Genomic DNA, 19488 nt, shown 5'->3' on the forward strand with positions numbered 1-19488 from the left:
TTCTTTCTTTCTTTCTTTCTTTCTTTCTTTCTTTCTTTCTTTCTTTCCTTCTTTCTTTCTTTCTTTCTTCTTTGTCAGAGAGAGAAAGTGAGCACAAGCAGGGGAACAGTAGGCAGAGGGAGAAGCAGGCTCCCCACTGAGCAAGGAGCCCAATTCAGACTCTATCCCAGGACCCTGGGATCGTGACCTGAGCCGAAGGCAGACACTTAACCAGCTGAGCTACCCAGGCGTCCCAAACTTTTGTTTTAATTAACCTCAAAATATTTTCTAATTTCCCTTGTGGTTTCTTCTCTGAGCAACTGGGTATTTAGGAGTTTGTTGCTTCATTTCCACATATTTGTAAATTTTACAAATTTCCTGTTATTTCTAATTCCATCCCTTTGTGCTCAGAGAACACACTTTCTATAACTTTATTTCTTTTAAATGTATGGAGCCTTGTTTTCCTTGTTTAATGGTCTATGAAACTGTTCTATGTCCACATGAGAAGATATGTATTTGCTGTTGCTGGGTGGGGCATTCTGTAGTTTTCTGTGAGGTTTAGTTGCTTTCTAGTCTTCTTCAAGTCCCCCATTTCATTGCTGATCTTCTGTGCAGTTGTTCTGGCCATTACTGAAAGTGGGGTGTTGAAGCCTCCAAGTCTTATTGTTGAATTGTCTATTTCTCCTTTCAACTGTGTCAGTTTTTGCTTCATGCACTTTGAGGCCATGTTGTTAGGTACATATATTGCCTATATGTTTATAATTGTTACATCACTTTGATGGAGTGACTCTCCTACCATTATATAATGTCCTGTCTCTAGTAACAATTTTTGTTTTCAGGTCTATTTTATCTGATGTTAGTATAGCCACTCAGCTCTCTTTTGGTTATATGCTTGCAGGAAATATCTTTTTTTCCTACCTTTCCTTGTAAAGTTTTTGTGTCTTTGTAAGTTTTTTTTGTAAGATTTTATTTATTTATTTGAAAGAGAGAGACAGATAGCAAGAGAGAGAGAAAGAGCATGAGCAGGGGGGAGAGAGAGAAACAGGCCTCCCGCTGAGCACGGAGCTGATGTGGGGCTTAATCCCCGAACCCTGGGATCGTGACCTGAGCCAAAGGCAGATGCTCAACCAACTGAGCCACCCAGGCACCCCTATTTGTGTCTTTGAATCCAAATTGAGTCTCTTATAGACAACTCACAGTTGGATCATGTTTTTAAATCCATTCTACCTGGGGCGCCTGGGTGGCTCAGTTGGTTAAACTTCTGCCTTCTGCTCAGGTCCTGATCTCAGGGTCCTGGGATCAAATCTCACGTCAGGCTCCCTGCTCGGGGGGAGGGGGTGGAGTCTGCTTCTCCCCCTGCCCTCCCCATTGCTTTTGTGCTTGCTCTCTCTCAAATAAATAAATAAATAAATAAATAAATAAATAAATACAATCTTAAAAAAAATAAATCCATTCTACCAATCTTTGCTTCTAATGGAAGTGTTTGATCAATTTACATTTAATGAAATTACTGATCAGAACTTACATCTGCCATTTTGCCATTTGTTTTCTATATGTCTTATGTCTTCATTTGTTCCTCAGTTCCTCTATTATTGCCTTCTTTTATGGTAAATAGATATTTTCTAATGTCCTGTTGTTTCTTTTACTACATAGATTTTGGTTATTTTCCTAGTGATTGCTTTGGGGATTATAATTCACATCTTCATTTATAGCAATCTAGTTCATATAGCACCAATTTAATTTCAGTAGTATATAAAAACTTTGCTTTTATATAGCTCCATTTTCTCTCCTTTATACTGTTGTTACAAAACCTAAAATAATTTACATATTCCCAGGAGTAATAGGAGAGTTTAATAAGACAACAGACTATAAGATCATGATATACAAATATGCCAAGTTTTGGGGGGGTGGAGCAAGATGGCGGAGGAGTAGGAGACCTGGATTTTGTCTGGTCTCAGGAATTCAGCTGAATAGGGATCAAACCATTCTGAACACCTACGAACTCAACAGGAGACGGAATAGGAGAGTAGCAACAACTCTCTGAACAGAGAAGCGAACACTTACTGGAAGGTAGGACGTGCGGAGAAGTGAATCCCAGGCGATATTTGGGAGGATAGACGGCGGGGGAGGGGCCTCCATCAGCCGCTTCTGGCAAGTGATAGAGCCACGGAGCACAAAATTGGAACTTTTAGAAGTCGGCTCCGTTGAGGGACGTCGCTCCAGTGGCTCAACTGGGGGAGGAACCCTCGTGGGACAGTGTGGTCTCAGGACCCTCGGGGTCACAGAAAGACCGGGGGTGCCTAGGTGCAGCAGAGCTCCCAGGTATCGGAGCGGGGAAGCCGGCTGCAGAGACGGAGCCGAGGCGCGGGCTCTCAGCTCGGGGTTGCCATAAACTGTGATCCGCGGCACAGTCGGGCCACTGCTCCTCCAGCAGGGACCCAACAAGCGGCAGAGCTGGGGAGACTCCCCTTCCTCCCCCGGGAGGAGCTGCATGGGAGCGCACCGCAGGAATCTGCTGGGTTTGGAGACACCACACGGGGTCGGGTGCCAGAGATAGAAATGCTCGGTCACAGGCCGGGTGAGCACGGAGTGCGGCCGGAGACGGGGACATGGGAGTGACTGCTTTTCTCTGGGGGCACGCTGGGGAGCGGGGCCCCGAGTTCTCGGCTCCTCCAGGTGGAGATTGGGAGGCTGCCATTTTCACTCTCGTCCTCCAAAGCTGTACCGAGAGCTTGCAGGGAACAAAAGCTCCCGAGAGCAAACCCGAGCAGATCGCCTAGCCTGGACCGGCAAGGGCGGGACAATTCCGCCTCCGCAAACACATTTGGGAACCACGGCAACAGGCCCCTCCCCCAGAAGAGCAGCAAGAAGAGCCAGCCAAGACCAAGTTTACTGATCAAGGAGAACGGGAGAACTCCAGCGCTAGGGGCATACTGCACATAGAATTCATGACTTTTTTACCATGATTCATTAGTTTTTCAAAGTTAATATTTTTAACTTTTTTTTTAATTTTTCTTTTTCCCTTTTAAAACCAACATCTTATCAATCCCTTTTTGAAAAAAAATTCTTTATTTTTCATTTTTAGAGTCATATTCTATCCCTTCATAGTAGATACCCTTATTTTTGGCATATATATATATAAGTTGTTCTCTCTTTAAAATTTTGAGATACAGTTTCTTCTAACAGATCAAAATATACCCTAAATCACTAGTGTATGGCTCTGTTCTAGTCTCCTGCCTGATCCCATTCTCTCCCTTTTTTTTTCTTTTTTTAAATCTTCTTCTTTCTTTTTTCAAACAGCTTCTTATCAATTCCTTTTATAAAATCTTTTATAATTTTCATTTTTACAGTCATCTTCCATCTCTTCATTGTATCAACCCTTATTTTGTACATAGATAAGTCTTTCTTTCTTTAAAATTTTAGGAGGCACTTTCTTCTAACAGACTAAAATACACCCAAAATCTAGTGCGTGGCACTAATCTATGCACCAGCCTGATCATATTTGATCATATTCAGGTTTTTTGTTTTGTTTTGTTCTGTTTTTGTTTGTTTTTGTCTTTTTCTTTTTCTTTTTTTTCCCTTTCTTTTTTCTTTCTTTCCCTTTCTTTTCCCCTGGTTTCAGGTCTTTTCTGATTTGATTAGAGTATATTTTCTGGGGACGTTGTTAACCTGTTAGCATTTTGTTCTCTCATTCATCTATTCTCCTCTGGACAAAATGACAAGACGAAAAAAATCCCCTCAGCAAAAAGAACAAGAGGTAGTACCATCTACCAGAGACCTACTCAATATGGACAATAGTACGATGTCGGACCTAGAGTTAAGAATCATGATTTTAAACATACTAGCTGGACTTGAAAAAACCATGGAAGTTATTAGAGACACCCTTCCTGGAGAAATAAAAACTAAAATCTAACCAAATCGAAATCAAAAAGGCTATTGATGAGGTGCAATGAAAAATGAGGGCACTAACTGCTAGGATAAATGAGGCACAAGAGAGAATCAGCGATATAGAAGACCAAATGATGGAAAATAAAGAAGCTGAGAAAAAGAGAGATAAACAACTACTGCATCACAAGGGCAGAATTCGAGAGATAAAAGATACCATAAGATGAAACAACATTAGAATAATTGGGATCCCAGAAGAACAAGAAAGAGAGAGAGGGGCAGAAGGTATACTTGAGCAAATTATAGCAGAGAACTTCCCTAATGTGGGGAAGGAAACAGGCATCAAAATCCAGGAGGCACAGAGAACCCCTCTCAAAATCAATAAAAATAGGTTAACACTCTGACATCTAATAGTAAAACTTACGAGTCTCAGAGACAAAGAGATAATCCTGAAAGCAGCTCGGGAGAAGAGATATGTAAACTATAATGGTAGAAACATTAGATTGGCAACAGACCTATCCACAGAGACCTGGCAGGCCAGAAAGGACTGGCATGGTATCCTCAGAGCACTAAAGGAGAAAAATATGCAGCCAAGAATACTATATCCAGCTAGGCTGTCATTGAAAATAGAAGGAGAGATAAAAAGCTTCCAGAACAAACAAAAACTAAAGGAATTTGCAAACACAAAACCAGCCCTACAAAAAATATTGAAAGGGATCCGCTAAGCAAAGAGAGAGCCTAAAAGTAACATAGACCAGAAAGGAAGAGAGACAATATAGAGTAACAGTCACCTTACAGGCAATACAATGGCACTAAATTCCTATCTTTCAATAGTTACCCTGAATGTAAATGGGCTAAATGCCCCAATCAAAAGACACAGGCTATCCGATTGGATTAAAAAACAAGACCCATCGATATGCTGTCTACAAGAGACTCATTTTAGACCCAAAGACACCCCCAGATTGAAAGTGAGGGGGTGGAAAACAATTTACCATGCTAATGGACACCAAAAACAAGCTAGGGTGGCAATCCTTATATCAGACAAATTAGATTTTAAAACAAAGACTGTAATAAGAGATGAGGAAGGACACTCTATCCTACTTAAAGGGTCTATCCAACAAGAAGATCTAACAATTGTAAATATCTATGCCCCTAATGTGGGAGCAGCCAATTATATAAGGCAATTAATAACAAAAGCAAAGAAACACATGGAAAACAATACAATAATAGTGGGGGACTTTAACAACCCCCTGACTGAAATGGACAGATCATCTAAGCAAAAGATCAACAAGGAAATAAACACTTTAAATGACACACTGGACCAAATGGACTTCACAGACATATTCAGAACATTCCATCCCAAAGCAACGGAATACACATTCTTCTCTAGTGCCCATGGAACATTCTCCAGAATAGATCACATCCTAGGTCACAAATCAGGTCTCAACCAATACCAAAAGATTGGGATTATTCCCTGTATATTTTCAGGCCACAATGCCTTGAAAATAGAACTCAATCACAAGAGGAAAGTCGGAAAGAACTCAAATACATGGAGGCTAAAGAGCATCCTACTAAAGAATGAATAGGTCAACCAGGAAATTAAAGAAGAATTAAAAAAATTCATGGAAACCAATGAAAATGAAAACACAACTGTTCAAAATCTTTGGGATACAGCAAAGGCAGTCCTGAGAGGAAAGTATATAGCAATACAAGCCTTTCTCAAGAAACAAGAAAGGTCTCAAATGCACAACCTAACCCTACACCTAAAGGAGCTAGAGAAAAAACAGTAAATAAAGCCTAAACTGGGCAGGAGAAGGGAAATAATAAAGATCAGAGCAGAAATCAATGAAACAGAAACGAAAAGAACAGTAAACAGATCAACGAAACTAGGAGCTGGTTCTTTGAAAGAATTAACAAGATTGATAAACCCCTGGCCAGACTTATCAAAAAGAAAAGAGAAATGACCCAAATCAACAAAATCAGGAATGAAAGAGGAGAGATCACAACCAGCACCAAAGACATACAATTATAAGAACATATTATGAGCAACTTTATGCCAGCAAATTAGATAACCTGGAAGAAATGGATGCATTCCTAGAGATGTATCAACTACCAAAATTGAACCAGGAAGAAATAGAAAACCTAAACAGACCTATAACCCACTAAGGAAATAGAAGCAGTCATCAAAAATCTCCCAACAAACAAAAGCCCAGGGCCAGATGGCTTCCCAGGGGAATTCTATCAGACATTTCAAGAAGAATTAATACCTATTCTCCTGAAACTGTTCCAAAAAATAGAAATGGAAGGAAAACTTCCAAACTTATTTTATGAGGCCAGCATTACCTTGATCCCAAAACCAAAGACCCCATCAAAAAGGAGAATTACAGACCAATATCCTTGATGAACATGGATGCAAAAATTCTCACCAAAATACTAGCCAATAGGATCCAACAGTACATTAAAAGGATTATTCACCACGACCAAGTGGGATTTATCCCTGGGCTGCAGGTTGGTTCAACATCTGCACATCAATCAACGTGATACAATATATTAACAAAGAAAGAACAAGAATCATATGATCCTCTCAATAGATGCAGAAAAAGCATTTGACAAAGTACAGCATCCTTTCTTGATCACAACTCTTCAGAGTATAGGGATAGAGGGTACATACCTCAATATCATAAAAGCCATCTATGAAAAACCTACAGCGAATATCATTCTCAATGGGAAAAAGCTAAGAGCTTTCCCCCTAAGGTCAGGAACGTGGCAGGGATGTCCACTGCTATTCAACATAGTATTAGAAGTCCTAGCCACAGCAATCAGACAACAAAAAGAAATCAAAGGCATCCAAATCGGCAAAGAGGAAGTCAAACTCTCACTCTTTGCAGATGATATGATACTTTATGTGGAAAACCCGAAAGACTCCACCCCAAAACTGCTAGAACTCATACAGGAATTCAGTAAAGTGGCAGGATAGAAAATCAATGCACAGAAATCAGTGGCATTCCTATACACCAACAAGACAGAAGAGATACAAATTAAGGAGTCGATCCCATTTACAATTGCACCCAAAACCGTAAGATACCTAGGAATAAATCTAACCAAAGAGGCAAAGGATCTGTTCTCAGAAAACTATAAAATACTCATGAAAGAAATTGAGGAAGACACAAAGAAATGGAAAAACGTTCCATGCTCATGGATTGGAAGAACAAACATTGTGAAGATGTCAATGCTACCTAGAGCAATCTACACATTCAATGCAATCCCCATCAAAATACCATCCACCTTTTTCAAAGAAATGGAACAAATAATCCTAAAATTTGTATGGAACCAGAAGAGACCCCGAATAGCCAAAGGAATTTTGAAAAAGAAAAGCAAAGCTTGCGGCATCACAATTCCGGACTTCTAGCTCCATTACAAAGCTGTCATCCTCAAGACAGTATGGTACTGGCACAAAAACAGACACATAGATCAATGGAACAGAATAGAGAGCCCAGAAATGCACCCTCAACTCTATGGTCAACTCATCTTTGACAAAGCAGGAAAGAATGTCCAATGGCAAAAAGACAGTCTCTTCAACAAATGGTGTTGGGAAAATTGGACAGCCACATGCAGAAGAATGAAACTGGACCATTTCCTTACACCACACACAAAAATAGACTCCAAATGGTTGAAAGACCTAAAGGTCAGACAGGAGTCCATCCAAATCCTAAAGGAGAACACAGGCAACCACCTCTTTGACCTCAGCCGCAGCAACTTCTTCCTAGACACATCGCCAAAGGCAAGGAAAGCAAGGGCAAAAATGAACTATTGGGATTTCATCAAGATAAAAAGCTTTTGCACAGCAAAAGAAACAGTCCACAACACCAAAAGACAACCGACAGAATGGGAGAAAATATTTGCAAATGACATCTCAGATAAAGGGCTAGTATCCAAAATGTATAAAGAACTTATCCAACTCAACATCCAAAGAACAAATAATCCAATCAAGAAACGGGCAGAAGACATGAACAGACATTTTTCCAAAGAAGACATCCAAATGGCCAACAGACACATGAAAAAGTGCTCAACATCGCTCGGCATCAGGGAAATCCAAATCAAAACTTCAAGGAGATACCACCTCACACCAGTCAGAATGGCTAAAATTAACAAGTCAAGAAATGACAGATGTTGGTGGGGATGCGGAGAAAGGGGAACCCTCCTACACTGTTGGTGGGAATGCAAGTTGGTGCAACCACTCTGGAAAACAGTATGGAGGTTCCTCAAACAGTTGAAAATAGAGCTACCTTACGATCCAGCAATTGCACTACTGGGTATTTACCACAAAGATACAAATGTAGGGATCCAAAGGGGTACGTGCACCCCCATGTTTATAGCAGCAACGTCCACAATAGCCAAACTGTGGAAAGAGCCAAGATGTCCATCGACAGATGAATGGATAAAGAAGAAGTGGTATATATACACAATGGAATATTATGCAGCCATCAAAAGGAATGAGATCTTGCCATTTGCAATGATGTGGCTGGAACTGGAGAGTGTTATGCTGAGTGAAATAAGTCAATCAGAGAAAGACATGTATCATATGACCTCACTGATATGAGGAATTCTTAATCTCAGGAAACAAACTGAGGGTTGCTGGAGTGGTGGGGGGGTGGTAGAGATGGGGTGGCTGGGTGATAGACAGTGGGGAGGGTATGTGTTATGGTGAGTGCTGTGAATTGTGCAGGACTGTTGAATCACAGATCTGTACCTCTGAACCAAATAATGCAATATATACTAAGAAAAAAAAGAAGAAGAAGCTAGCAGGAGGGGAAGAATGAAGGGAGGTAAATCAGAGGGGGAGACGAACCATGAGAGACGATGGACTCTGAGAAACGGACTGGGGGTTCTAGAGGGGAGGGGTTGGGGGATGGGTTAGCCTGGTGATGGGTATTAAAGAGGTCACATTCTGCGTGGAGGACTGGGTGTTATGCACAAACAATGAATCATGGAACACTACATCAAAAACTAATGATGTAATGTATGGTGATTAACATAACAATAAAAATAAAAAATAAAAATAAATATGCCAAGTTTTATATACTAATCATAAAGCAGGCAAAAAAGACTATTTAAAAATACACCATTTACAATAATAGAAACTAAAGGTAACTAAAACACTGAACAAAAATTATGCAAAACCTGTATGGAAAAATTATAAAATTTGATTTAAAGATATTTAGGGGCACCTGGGTGTCTTTGTTGGTTAAGTAGCTGATTCTTGATCTCAGCTCAGGTGTTGATCTCAGGGTTGTGAGTTCAAGCCCCGCGCTGGGCTCCATGCTGGCTGTGGAGCTTACTTAAGAAAAAAAACAAAAGATATTTTAAAGGATCTAAATAAGAGAGATAACATACCATGTTTATGGACTGGAGGATTTGGTATTATAAAGTTGTCAATTCTTCCCAAATTGGTCTACAGATTTAATATAATTCCAAGAAAAACTTTAAAAATTCCAATAAAAATTCCGTGTGTGTGTGTGTGTGTGTCTGTGTGTCTGTGTGTGTGTGTGTGTGCATGTGTGTATCTTGATAAGCTGACTCAAAAATGTAGATTAAAAAGGGAAGAGAAAAGAATAACCAAGACACTCGTGAAGAAAAATAGGATGTGAAGATTTGTCTTACCAGATAGCAAAACATTTTGTAGAATTATAATAATTAAGACACTCTTATAGTGATGCAGGGATACACAAAATGACCAACAGAACAAACCAGAGAGCCTGAAAATAGGCCCAAGCACATATAACAGAAGTAGCATATCAAATAAGCACTACTGGGATAATCCATTATCTAAATTGACTTGTCCCAACCTCAACCTTGAGGATTGAGTCCCAACCTCACACCAAGCACAAAAATCAATTCTATACTGATATGAGACTACATGTTAAAAGCAACACTTTCAGTTTTTAAATGGAAATATAGAAGGCTACCTTTTTGCTATTGGATGGAAAATTTTTATTAAGCAAGACACAAAACACACTAACAAAAGTAATGGTTGATAAACTCAATTACATTAAAGTTTAAAACTTCTGTTCATCAAACACCACCACAAAGGAAGTTCCAAAATCATTTGCTATAAAAAACTGAGAAAAGATATTTGCACATATACACATAATAGACAAAAGAGCATTCTAATGGGGCACCTGGGTGGGGGGCAGTCGGTTGAGCAACCAACTCTTGGTTTCGGCTCAGGTTGTGATCTCAGGGTTATGAGATCAAGCCCCAGGTCAGACTCTGCACTCAGTATGGTGTCTGCTTGGAACTTTCTCTCCCTCTGCCCCTCCCCACTGTGTGCTCTATCTCTCTCTCTCACATGGATAAATAAATCTTTTTTTTTTTTAAAGATCATTCCAAATGTTTAAAGTTTATTGACTTAAACAGCAGTTGCTTTTTGTGGGTACTGACTGAGAGGGAGCCTTCTGGGTGCTATAAATATTGTATATCTTGATGTGAGTGTTAGTTCTATGGTCTAAATGTTTGTGTTCCTCCAAATTCATATGCCCAATGTGATGGTATTAGGAGGTGGGGTCTGTGGGATGTACTTACGTCATGAAGGAGGAGCCCTCATGAATGGGACTAGTGCCTTATAAAGGAGGCTCCAGAGAGATCTCTAACCCCTTCCACCAAGTGACAACACAGCCAGAAAGGACAAGCTTTGGACCAAGAGGGGGCCCTCATTGCAAGGTGACCATGCTGGCACCCTGATCATAAATTTTCCAGTCTCAGAACTGTGAGAAAGAAATTTCTGTTGTCTCGGGGCACCAGGGTGGCTCAGTCAGTTGAGCGTCTGCCTCTGGCTCAGGTCATGATCTCCAGGTCCGGAGATCAAGTCCCGCATCAGGCTCCTTACTTAGCAGGGAGTCTGCTTCTCCCTCTGGCCTTCCCCACTCTCGTGCTCTCTCGCTCTCTCTCCCTCTCTCAAATAAATAAATAAAAATTTAAAAAAAAATTTCAGTTGACTTCCTACCCATTCGACCCTGTTCGCCACTGAATGGTGATGCAGTCAGGGCACAAAGGAACTGACATCATGTACACAGGTACAGTAGACTGCTGGAGGAAGATCGCTCGTGTTAAAGGAGCCAAAGAGTTTTTCAAGGGGGCATGGTCCAATGTTCTCAGAGGCATGGGTGGTGCTTTTGTGCTGGTCTTGTATGATGAAATCAAGAAGTTCACATGAGTTTTTTCCTAGTCTTTCCCCCACTGTGAACAGGCATGTTGTATTATATAACATATCTTGAGCATTCTTGACAGACTGTTGGCTGTTTATCAATGGCAACTATTCCACTGGTTGAAAACGGGAAGCAGTAATATTCATCTGACCAGTTTTCTCTTAAAGCCATTTCCATGATGATGGGATTCAATTATATTTTTTATTTCAGTCACTCCTGATAAATTTGAAGAAATAAAAAAAAATCAGTTGTTTATAAGCCACCCAGTCTATGGCATTTTGTTATATAGCAGCCCAAACAGACCAAGACAATGAGTAAACATGAATATAAAAGTCCACCTGTACACCTAAAATATGTACACTATACTAAATGCAAATCATATTTTGATAAAATAAATGAATTAAATAAGACACTTACAATTCAATAAGAAAAAAGAAAACCAAAACAACTCAATAGGAAAATGGGCAAAAGTCATGAATGAGCATTTCAGAGAGCCAGGACCATCAGTGGTGAATAAGCATCTGAAAAGATGCACAGCTTCCCCGGTATTGAAGGAAACACAAAGTAAAAGCACAGTGAAATATCAATTAACACCCACTTGATTAGCGAAATACAAGAATCCTGTCAGGACCATGTGTTAGATACTTGTGAATCAACAGAGATCCTCACATACTGCTGGTGAAGGTAGGAATTCATGAACAATTTGGCATTCTCTCAAATATTTACATGGTGCTACACCAGGTCCACACCCCAATATATTCCTTTGAGAAATTCTTGCCTATCGGTCCCAGGGGACAGGTACAAAAATGTGCATAGAAGCACAATTAGTACTAGCAAAAAACACGAATGATTCAAATATCCATTGACAGGAGCATGCCCAAATCAACTGGAATATTATACAGCAGTGAAAAAGAATGAACACCAGCTCCACCCCAGCAACCTGATGAATCTCAGAAGTAACGTTAGGTGGAGAAGGCAAGACCCACAAGTGCACACACGGACTAATGCCATTGTTACAGCACTCAAAGACAAGCGAAACCAAATGACACACTGTGTAGAGATACTTACATACATGAGAAGATATTTTATATAAAAGCCAGGGAAACACACAGTTCAGCACAGCAGGTGCCTTTGGAGAGAAGGAGAGGACTCACTGGTACTGGAGCAATTCCTGGGTTGGGTAGCTGACTCACAGTTGTTCTGCTGGGATGCTTTTAGCAGACATGCATATTATGTGTTATCTTGTGTGTTATCATACATGACATTAAACATATAATACAGAGAAAACTGATCTCCTTCGAACTGAATTTTGAGACAGGAAGGTGTAGGGGAAAGATCTTGATGTGGGTGTTAGTTACAAGGGTATTCACAGATGTCTGACATGACCTGGTTCAAATCCTGGAAAGCGGTCTACACTCACACTCCCTTGTGTCCATCCCCTATGCAAGACTCATGAAAGGACTCAGAGGGGGTTCAGTGGGGTGGGTGGGGAGTGGTAAGGGCTCCCCTCCTGTGACATGCGCCCTCCCCTACTGCCCCCAGTCCTAACACCCTCTCCCTGCATGAATATCACCCCCAACTTCTTCCCCCTATGCAGCCCAGGCCTCCCTGACACCAACCTCCCCCCACTTGTATACTCTCCAACCCCTCCCGTGCCACCCCACCCCATGGGGGCACGTCAAGGGTGAGGGCAGAGAGCCTGGCCAGGGCCAACTCCAGGCGGAGTGAGGAAACCCTAGGCTCGGGCTAAGCGAGGACCCTGCCCTTCCTCAGGCCATCCCAGGCAGGGGACACTAGAGACACAGCCAGCCCCGCAAGCTGGGCCTTCCACGATCACCCCTGCCCTGCAGGCCTGGAAATAAAGCCAACGCTGAGTGCTTACTCAGTGCCAAGCCCAGTGCAGACACCTTCATTCACGGAGAGTGGATTTATGCCGTGCCTACTGTGTGCCAGGCACCAGTTTCTGGACCTTGAGGATGCCGTGGTGTCCCTGACCTATTGGAAGTCAAAAACAAACAAGGACAGAGACCAGAGACCCCACATTCCAGGAGGAAATGCAAGGTTTGCTGAGTTCCAGGTAGGCAGATGCAGGGGCAGCATGGGGAAGGGCCCCCGGGTCAGGGCAGGCCTTTCTAGGAGGCCATGTAAACTGTGACCTGAGGCAGAGGGAGCAGGTTGTGCACAGGCTCGGGGGGGTGGGGGGTGGTGCTGGCATGGGGAGCAAGAGGAAGCGGGTCACTGAGGGGGCAGTCCCAAGCCCTGGGGGCACGCAGGATCCCAGCCTCTTGCAGGAGTGAGGTGGCAGTTCGTGGAGGATGTTGGGCAGAGGTGGGTCTTATTCAGAATTAGGTTGGGGGCGCCTGGGTGGCTCAGTTGGTTAAGCGACTGCCTTAGGCTCGGGTCATGATCCTGGAGTCCCGGGATCAAGTCCCGCATCAGGCTCCCTGCTCAGCAGGGAGTCTGCTTCTCCCTCTGACCCCCCCCCCCGCCATGCTCTCTCTATCTCATTCTCTCTCTCAAATAAATAAATGAAATCTTAAAAAAAGAAAAAGAATTAGGTTGATCAGGCTCCCACTGAGAACATAAGGGCAAAACCCGAGGCCTGGAGAAGTGAGGCCTTCTCACTTCTCACTGAAGAAGGGGGGTGGTATGGGGGGATCCAGGGGGATGGCATGGGAGTGAGAGGCGTCTGCCAGGGTCGGGGACCACCAGGAGGGTGTGGGTAGGAGACCACAGCCAGCTGTGTTAGTGGTGCTAAGAGAAGAGGGTTGAGGACAGAGAAATGCCCTCTGGCCACAGGGGAGGTGAGGGGACCCTGATGGGGCAGGCTGACCCAGCCCTCAGACCTCACTCCCAGTGTCCCCTACACTGGGAGTGAGGAGATGAGGGGCCATGCCGGGGACCAGTGGTTGTGTGGATGGTCCTGACGTGGAGACCCCCTACCCCAGCTGGTAGAAGGGGAGCCTCTGAGGAGCCCTGTGTGGTCCGAGAAGGTCCCTCAGAGGCGGCCCTCCTCCCTCTGCTCCACGCAGACCCTCTTGCCCCACCTGTGGGTAAGGGAGTGAGGTACAGAGGTTAAAGGGTTCACCTGCCCAGGGTGTGCGGCTGGGGGGTGGTCGGGAAACCAGAATGGTCCCACTGGGAGCCCAGGCTGGGCCTGCAGGGCACACAGATGCTGGAGGGACTGATGCCCCATCTGGGGCGGGTGAGGAGGCAGAAGACCACGGTCACGACTGGTCAGAGCCACCCCAGGCCAGACGTTCTACGGCTGCTGACGCCAGGATAAGGCAAACAAGGTCATTATCAGGTAATGAGCTCATTACTGAGGTCAGGCAAGGTCCTTACTAGGTAATGAGTTGTCCCCTGCCGAGCCCCTTGCCCCAGGACAGTTCCTAGGGAATGCCTGGGTAGCCAGAGCCACCAGGAGACCGGGGAACAGTTCCAAGGCCTTGTAGCCAAGGGGTGTTCAGGGGCAGAGTGTGCCCAAGTCCAGTCCCCACAGGAAGCCCCGGACCCTTTGGCCCCTTCTTTAAATGAGGAGCCACCTGCAGCTCAGATCTGCCCTCAGGCCACAGGCCTCCCATGGCCCCTGTCCACCTCCCAACATCCATCACCACTGCCACCCCCACCATCCCTTGGCCAGCAAACACTAGCCCTGGGCTCTGACAGCTGGGAACACTGAAGCAAGGCAACAGGGCCACCAGAGCTCCGTGAGGCAGCATGACTAGCCCAGGGTGGTGCCTTGAGCAATGGCCCAAGCCCAAGCTGCCTGCTTAGGCTACTGACACTCCACTATGTGGCCTGCACTTCGGGGCCCCAAAGGTACCACAGCCTTCCCTTCCTAAGAGCCCTGGGGCCAAGGCCCAGGCCCCAGCCAAGCCAGGGACCTAGTCAGTCTGGCTCCCACAGCAAGCAGCACAGCTGGCTAGAGAATGGGTGGGCACCCATGCTCTAGAGTCCGTGCTGAGGGCCGGGGTCTGTGACCAGAAAGGCAAGGGGCAGCCCACTCCAGGCCCAGCCAACAAGGCTAGCCCCCTTCTCCTCCCAGGGTGGCTGGGGGCTCAGGGCAGACCATACTTCCCGCTTCCCCTGGGGCTCCCCCTCCCCCAACCCTCAGAGCCAACCCGGGAGGGTCTCCCCACCTTGTGCCCCCTTCACTGAGAACCAGGCTGGGCCAGAACTTCGTTTGCAGACAGTTGCAGAAGAAGATAAAGACCGCCATGCCCTGAACGCTGACACTCAGTTCTACCTCGTGGGGTTGGCGGAGGGGGTGACCTGGGCATCTGCATTTCCAGACACTCCCGTGATGACTGGGAGGCTCCCCTGCCCCCTCCGAGGCCACCAGGGCCCCTTCGACATACAAAGCCCGCCTGGCCCTGCCCACTGAACTCTTCCCCGGCTCCCACCGCCCTCGGGCTTTGGAAAATAAGACCTCCTCTCTGGGTGGCCGCCAGGGTTTCATGGCAACAGAGTGCAAAGGTGAGGCAGTTCAGTGACGTGGAGGCTATCCCCCTTCTCCAGGGAGAGGCAGAGCCCAGGGTTTTCCCTCCTCCCAGGCTCTGAGTTAATCAGTGGCCAAGCCCACTGATCACCCAACCCTGAATGCACAGAGCCCAGATGGGGACAGCTCCCGGAGCTGTGATAGCCAGCCTCCCCACCCCCAGCAGACCTGGCCCTGGCCCTGAGTACACAGAGGGGGCCGGAGTGGGGAAGGAGCTGGGCCCTGCACTGGGCCCCACTCAGTTCCTCTGTGCAGGTGGCCAGGCAGGCTGGCCTATGAGGATATTCTAGAAAGCAGAAGAACCAGAAAGCAGGCCTGTGTGCCAGTCCCCCTGGCCCATTCAGTAGCTCTGTTCCTGCTTCTTGTCCCATTCCTTCCAAAGCTACCTCTGTTCTGACCAATGAGCCTAGGCAAGGGCTCCCCAACCTATCCCCTCACCTCCAGTCCTCAGCTTCTGCTGGCCCCCCCACCTGTGAGGCTCAGGCTACGGTCACCGCAACCTATTTCTTGACTATTGCTGCACTTGACCTCAGGGGCTCAGGGTCATGTTGACCACAGCTGCCTGTTTACCCCTCACCAATGCCTCTGCAGCCCCCCTCAGGGCTGGTTGGGGTCCCCGGGGCCTCCCTTCCCACTCTGCACTTGATCCTGGGTAATCTGTCTGCCCATGATTTTGGGGACTCTCTGCCACCAGCCATGACCTCATATCTGCAGCACCTGCAGGGTCATCAGCTCTTCACTGCAAAGGCTCTGTTCCTACCATATCAGTCAGAAAACTTCGCCGCCCCCGTCTGCCCTGGCAGCCCAGCCCCACCCTTCCTGGCTCTCATACCACATCACAGATCTGGAGTCTGTCCACCATCACCCCCCCACCCCCTCCCCAGCCTTTCCCAGGCTCCCTGCTGTGCCCCCACCATGGATGTTAGGGGCCTCCTTCACTTCACAGGTGAGGCTCGGAGGAGACAGAGCCCCTGGGTCACACAACCTGACTCCAGCAGGCCTGGGGAAGGAATCCAGGGCATTACTGTCTGCAATATTTTAATTACTGAGGGGAGGGGGGCAGGAATATGGTTAACAAGGCCCTAGGGACCAGCAGAACCAGATGCTGGAAGTCCCAGGGGGTCAGGTGACTCAGCAGAAATGGAGGGGTCTGTGGGGTTTGACAGAGTGCCAAATTCTCACCTCCCCTTGCACCTTCCAGAGAGGCTACAATGAATGAATGAATGAATGAACAGAGGGGATCCAGAAGTCTTCATGGCGGCCTGGGTCCAGGGCTGCCAAAAAACAGGGTTGGCAGCACCCTCAATCACACACACACACACACACACACACACACACGGGCACAGAGCTACATAGAACCTAGGCCCCTGTGCGCTCAGGGGACACAGGTCCCCGGGGCTACCTTGCCATCTCCCTCTCAGCCCAGCCTGGATTCACACCAGAACCGCCCTCCCCACAATTTGCTGGGGAGGCCCCCAGGGCACCCAGAGTCCTAACTAGGCCCTAGGGTCCGGTGAGAACAGCATGCTGAGCAGAGGGATGCTGCCCACAGTGCACTGCCCATGACCCTGTGATGGCCACAGCCAGTTGTATGGGTGAAGGCACCGGGGTGAAAAAGGATGGAGTACAGTGGTGAGGAGCGCCAGCACAAGTGGGGAAGGTGGCAAGGACAGGAAAGCCAGCAAGGATGACTACGAGGGTCTTGAATGCCAAGCTGAGGAGGTGCATGGGCTGACCAGGGTGGGTGGTAGAGGCCCTGCCCTACCCAGGACCCTCAGCCCCAGACTCATTCACTCATCTACTCCTGCCTCCAACATCCCGCATGTTTAGTACCTCTGAAAACTGAGTGACCCAGTCGGCCGGTGCTCAGGGCCCCCTACTGTGGATCCAGGTGGACAGAAAACAGAGCCATTTAAACATGGGGGCGAGGAGCCTGAGTCACCTGCTGGGGGCTGGGGTGGCCAAGGAAGGTTGTCCTGCAGAGGAGGGATGAGTGGGAGCCGCCAGGCAAATGGTGTGTGTGTGGGAGGGGGGCATTCCCAGCAGGAGAAACTGCCTGAGCAAAGGCCCAGAGGGCTGAGGTTGTTGGGTAAAAGAAGACATGTCCGGAACGCAGTATAAGGTGGGCTGGGACATCCAGTGGCTGAGGACTGGGGCACAGCAGAGAGCCACCCAGACCCCTGAAGAGCTTGAATGGGGGCGACCACGAGGAGGACAGATTCCTGCAGCTGTAGGGGTGGGGGCAGAGATAATAGCGACCTGGACTATGGTATAGAAGGGGGAGCCCTAGCGGTGAGGAGGACTGGGAACTGGCGGGTCCATAACCACACCTGCCTTTCCCTGACTGTGAGGGGACAGCTGTTTAGAGTACAGGGTGCAAGCCTGGTTCCTGACTCTGGTCTGGGCGCCTAGGCTTCTGCAGCCTTCATTCCACATCCTGTCAGCCCCTGCCCAGAAGCCAGTCCAAGCTGCTCAACCCACCAACACAGCGCAGTCCCCTAGAGCAGGTCCAGCACACTCAAGCCTACCGGCATTGCCCCGCCGGGGGTCCCCTGGGTCTCCATCCACCCGCCCACCCCCCCTGCCCTACTGGAGTTCCGGGCCCCAGGCCAGATTCCCCGAGGCCTCGGTCGTTCCCACAGCCGTCCCCGGGGGCCCTCTCCACGGAGCGTCGCTGGGGCCCCAGCGGTCGCTAGGCTGCCGGCTGGGACTCCCGACCAGGCCCGGCTCCGGTGGCGGTGGCAGTGGCGGTGCGGATGGCGGCGGAACCCGGGCGTCCGTGGGTGCAGGCGCGAAGTGCGTACCGCGCGAGCGAGGCGCTGCGACGGGCCGTTGGCCGCCGGCGAGACCACGGGCCGCAGCCCAAAGGGCCGGACCCTGAAGAAGCCCGCGCCCCGGGACGCCTGGCTCCCCTGCGGGGCCAGCTCCGGGCGGAGGCAGCGGCGCGAGCCGACGCGCCTCGGCTGCTGCGGCTAGTGGAGCGCGCAGGGGCCGCAGCGGGTGAGGCCCGGGCGCCGGAGGCCGCGGAACAAGCGGACGCGCGCAGCAGCGGCTCCATGTGCTCCGTGTGCGGGGAGCCGCGCGGCGGGGCCACCTACCCGGCCGGCGTCCTGGAGGTGAGCGAGCGGCGGCTGCAGGAGGGCCTGGCGGCTGTGCGCGCCGAGCTGGGCGTGGGGCTGGAGGCGCTGCGCGCGGAGCTGCGAGCCGAGCTGGACGCCCTGCGCCAGCTGCTGCCACCTCTGCCGCCACAGCAGCCGCTGCCGGCCCGCCGGGAGCCCCGCGCCGCCCCTCGCGCCGCTCCCCACGGCCCCGCCCTGCTGCGGGCACTCGGCACGATGAACGCCCTGGCCGCGGTCGCGAGGCCAGCCGACGACGCCCCTGACGGCCCTGCGGACGGTGGCGCGAACAGGGCCCCGGCCAGGAAGAACTTCAAGAAGACGCCGGTGCCGCCCGGGGCCCCGCAGGGCGGCGGGGATTGAGGGCGGCCCCGCCGAGGGTTGCCGGGACCGGATGCTGGAAGCACCTTTGGGCAATGTATTTGTATGGACAGATCCAACACCCCCGTGGATGGAGAAGGGGCCTCAGACACCGCCTGCTAGCGTTCAGGCTTTGGGGTTGGGCGTCGGCGTGCGCGGAGGCTGGGGACTCCTGGGGATCACGTCTGGGGAGTGCAGATGGCTAAGCACAGCGCGGGGCTCAAGGCTGGAGACTGAGTCTGGGCAGGAGGAGGGGTGGAGCCCCTTTTGGCTCAGAGCTGCAGAAGGGTCTGGGTCAGGAGTGCAGCAGCCCCCGGGACAGCCTCCGGGAGAGCCCAAAGGTCTGTGTCAGGGAAGGGTGTTGGTTTTTCCTGTTCTGTGGTTTTTGTTTGTTTTTCTTAGGGGCCTTGGCCAGGAGGCAGGGCCTCCAAGCACTGAGATA

General features: G+C 48.4%; 1 protein-coding gene and 1 long non-coding RNA gene across 2 annotated transcripts in view; one reads left to right on the top strand and one right to left on the bottom strand.

The window, feature by feature from the left end:
* LOC141371876 (uncharacterized) overlaps positions 1–16064 on the bottom strand; it is a 20062-nt gene extending 3998 nt beyond the window's left edge. Inside the window, exon 1 of the long non-coding RNA XR_012377166.1 lies at positions 15212–16064. This is a non-coding gene — a long non-coding RNA (uncharacterized lncRNA). The remainder of the gene's footprint in view (positions 1–15211) is intronic.
* A 2262-nt stretch (positions 16065–18326) lies between these two features.
* Positions 18327–19344, top strand: LOC141371874 (protein FAM246B-like). Its single transcript, XM_073889686.1, has one exon. The coding sequence runs from the start codon at positions 18327–18329 to the stop codon at positions 19047–19049; it is 723 nt and encodes a 240-aa protein (XP_073745787.1). The 3' UTR covers positions 19050–19344.
* Positions 19345–19488: the final 144 nt, after the last annotated feature.

The sequence above is a fragment of the Callorhinus ursinus genome, unplaced genomic scaffold (assembly GCF_003265705.2).
Source record: "Callorhinus ursinus isolate GAN/ISIS: 27379988/994484 unplaced genomic scaffold, GSC_fseal_2.0 scaffold115, whole genome shotgun sequence".
Lineage (NCBI taxonomy): Eukaryota > Metazoa > Chordata > Mammalia > Carnivora > Otariidae > Callorhinus > Callorhinus ursinus.

What these genes read in the sequence shown, in the direction of transcription:
- LOC141371874 (XM_073889686.1), top strand. Translation starts at nt 18,327, where the DNA reads ATGGCGGCGGAACCCGGGCGTCCGTGGGTGCAGGCGCGAAGTGCGTAC.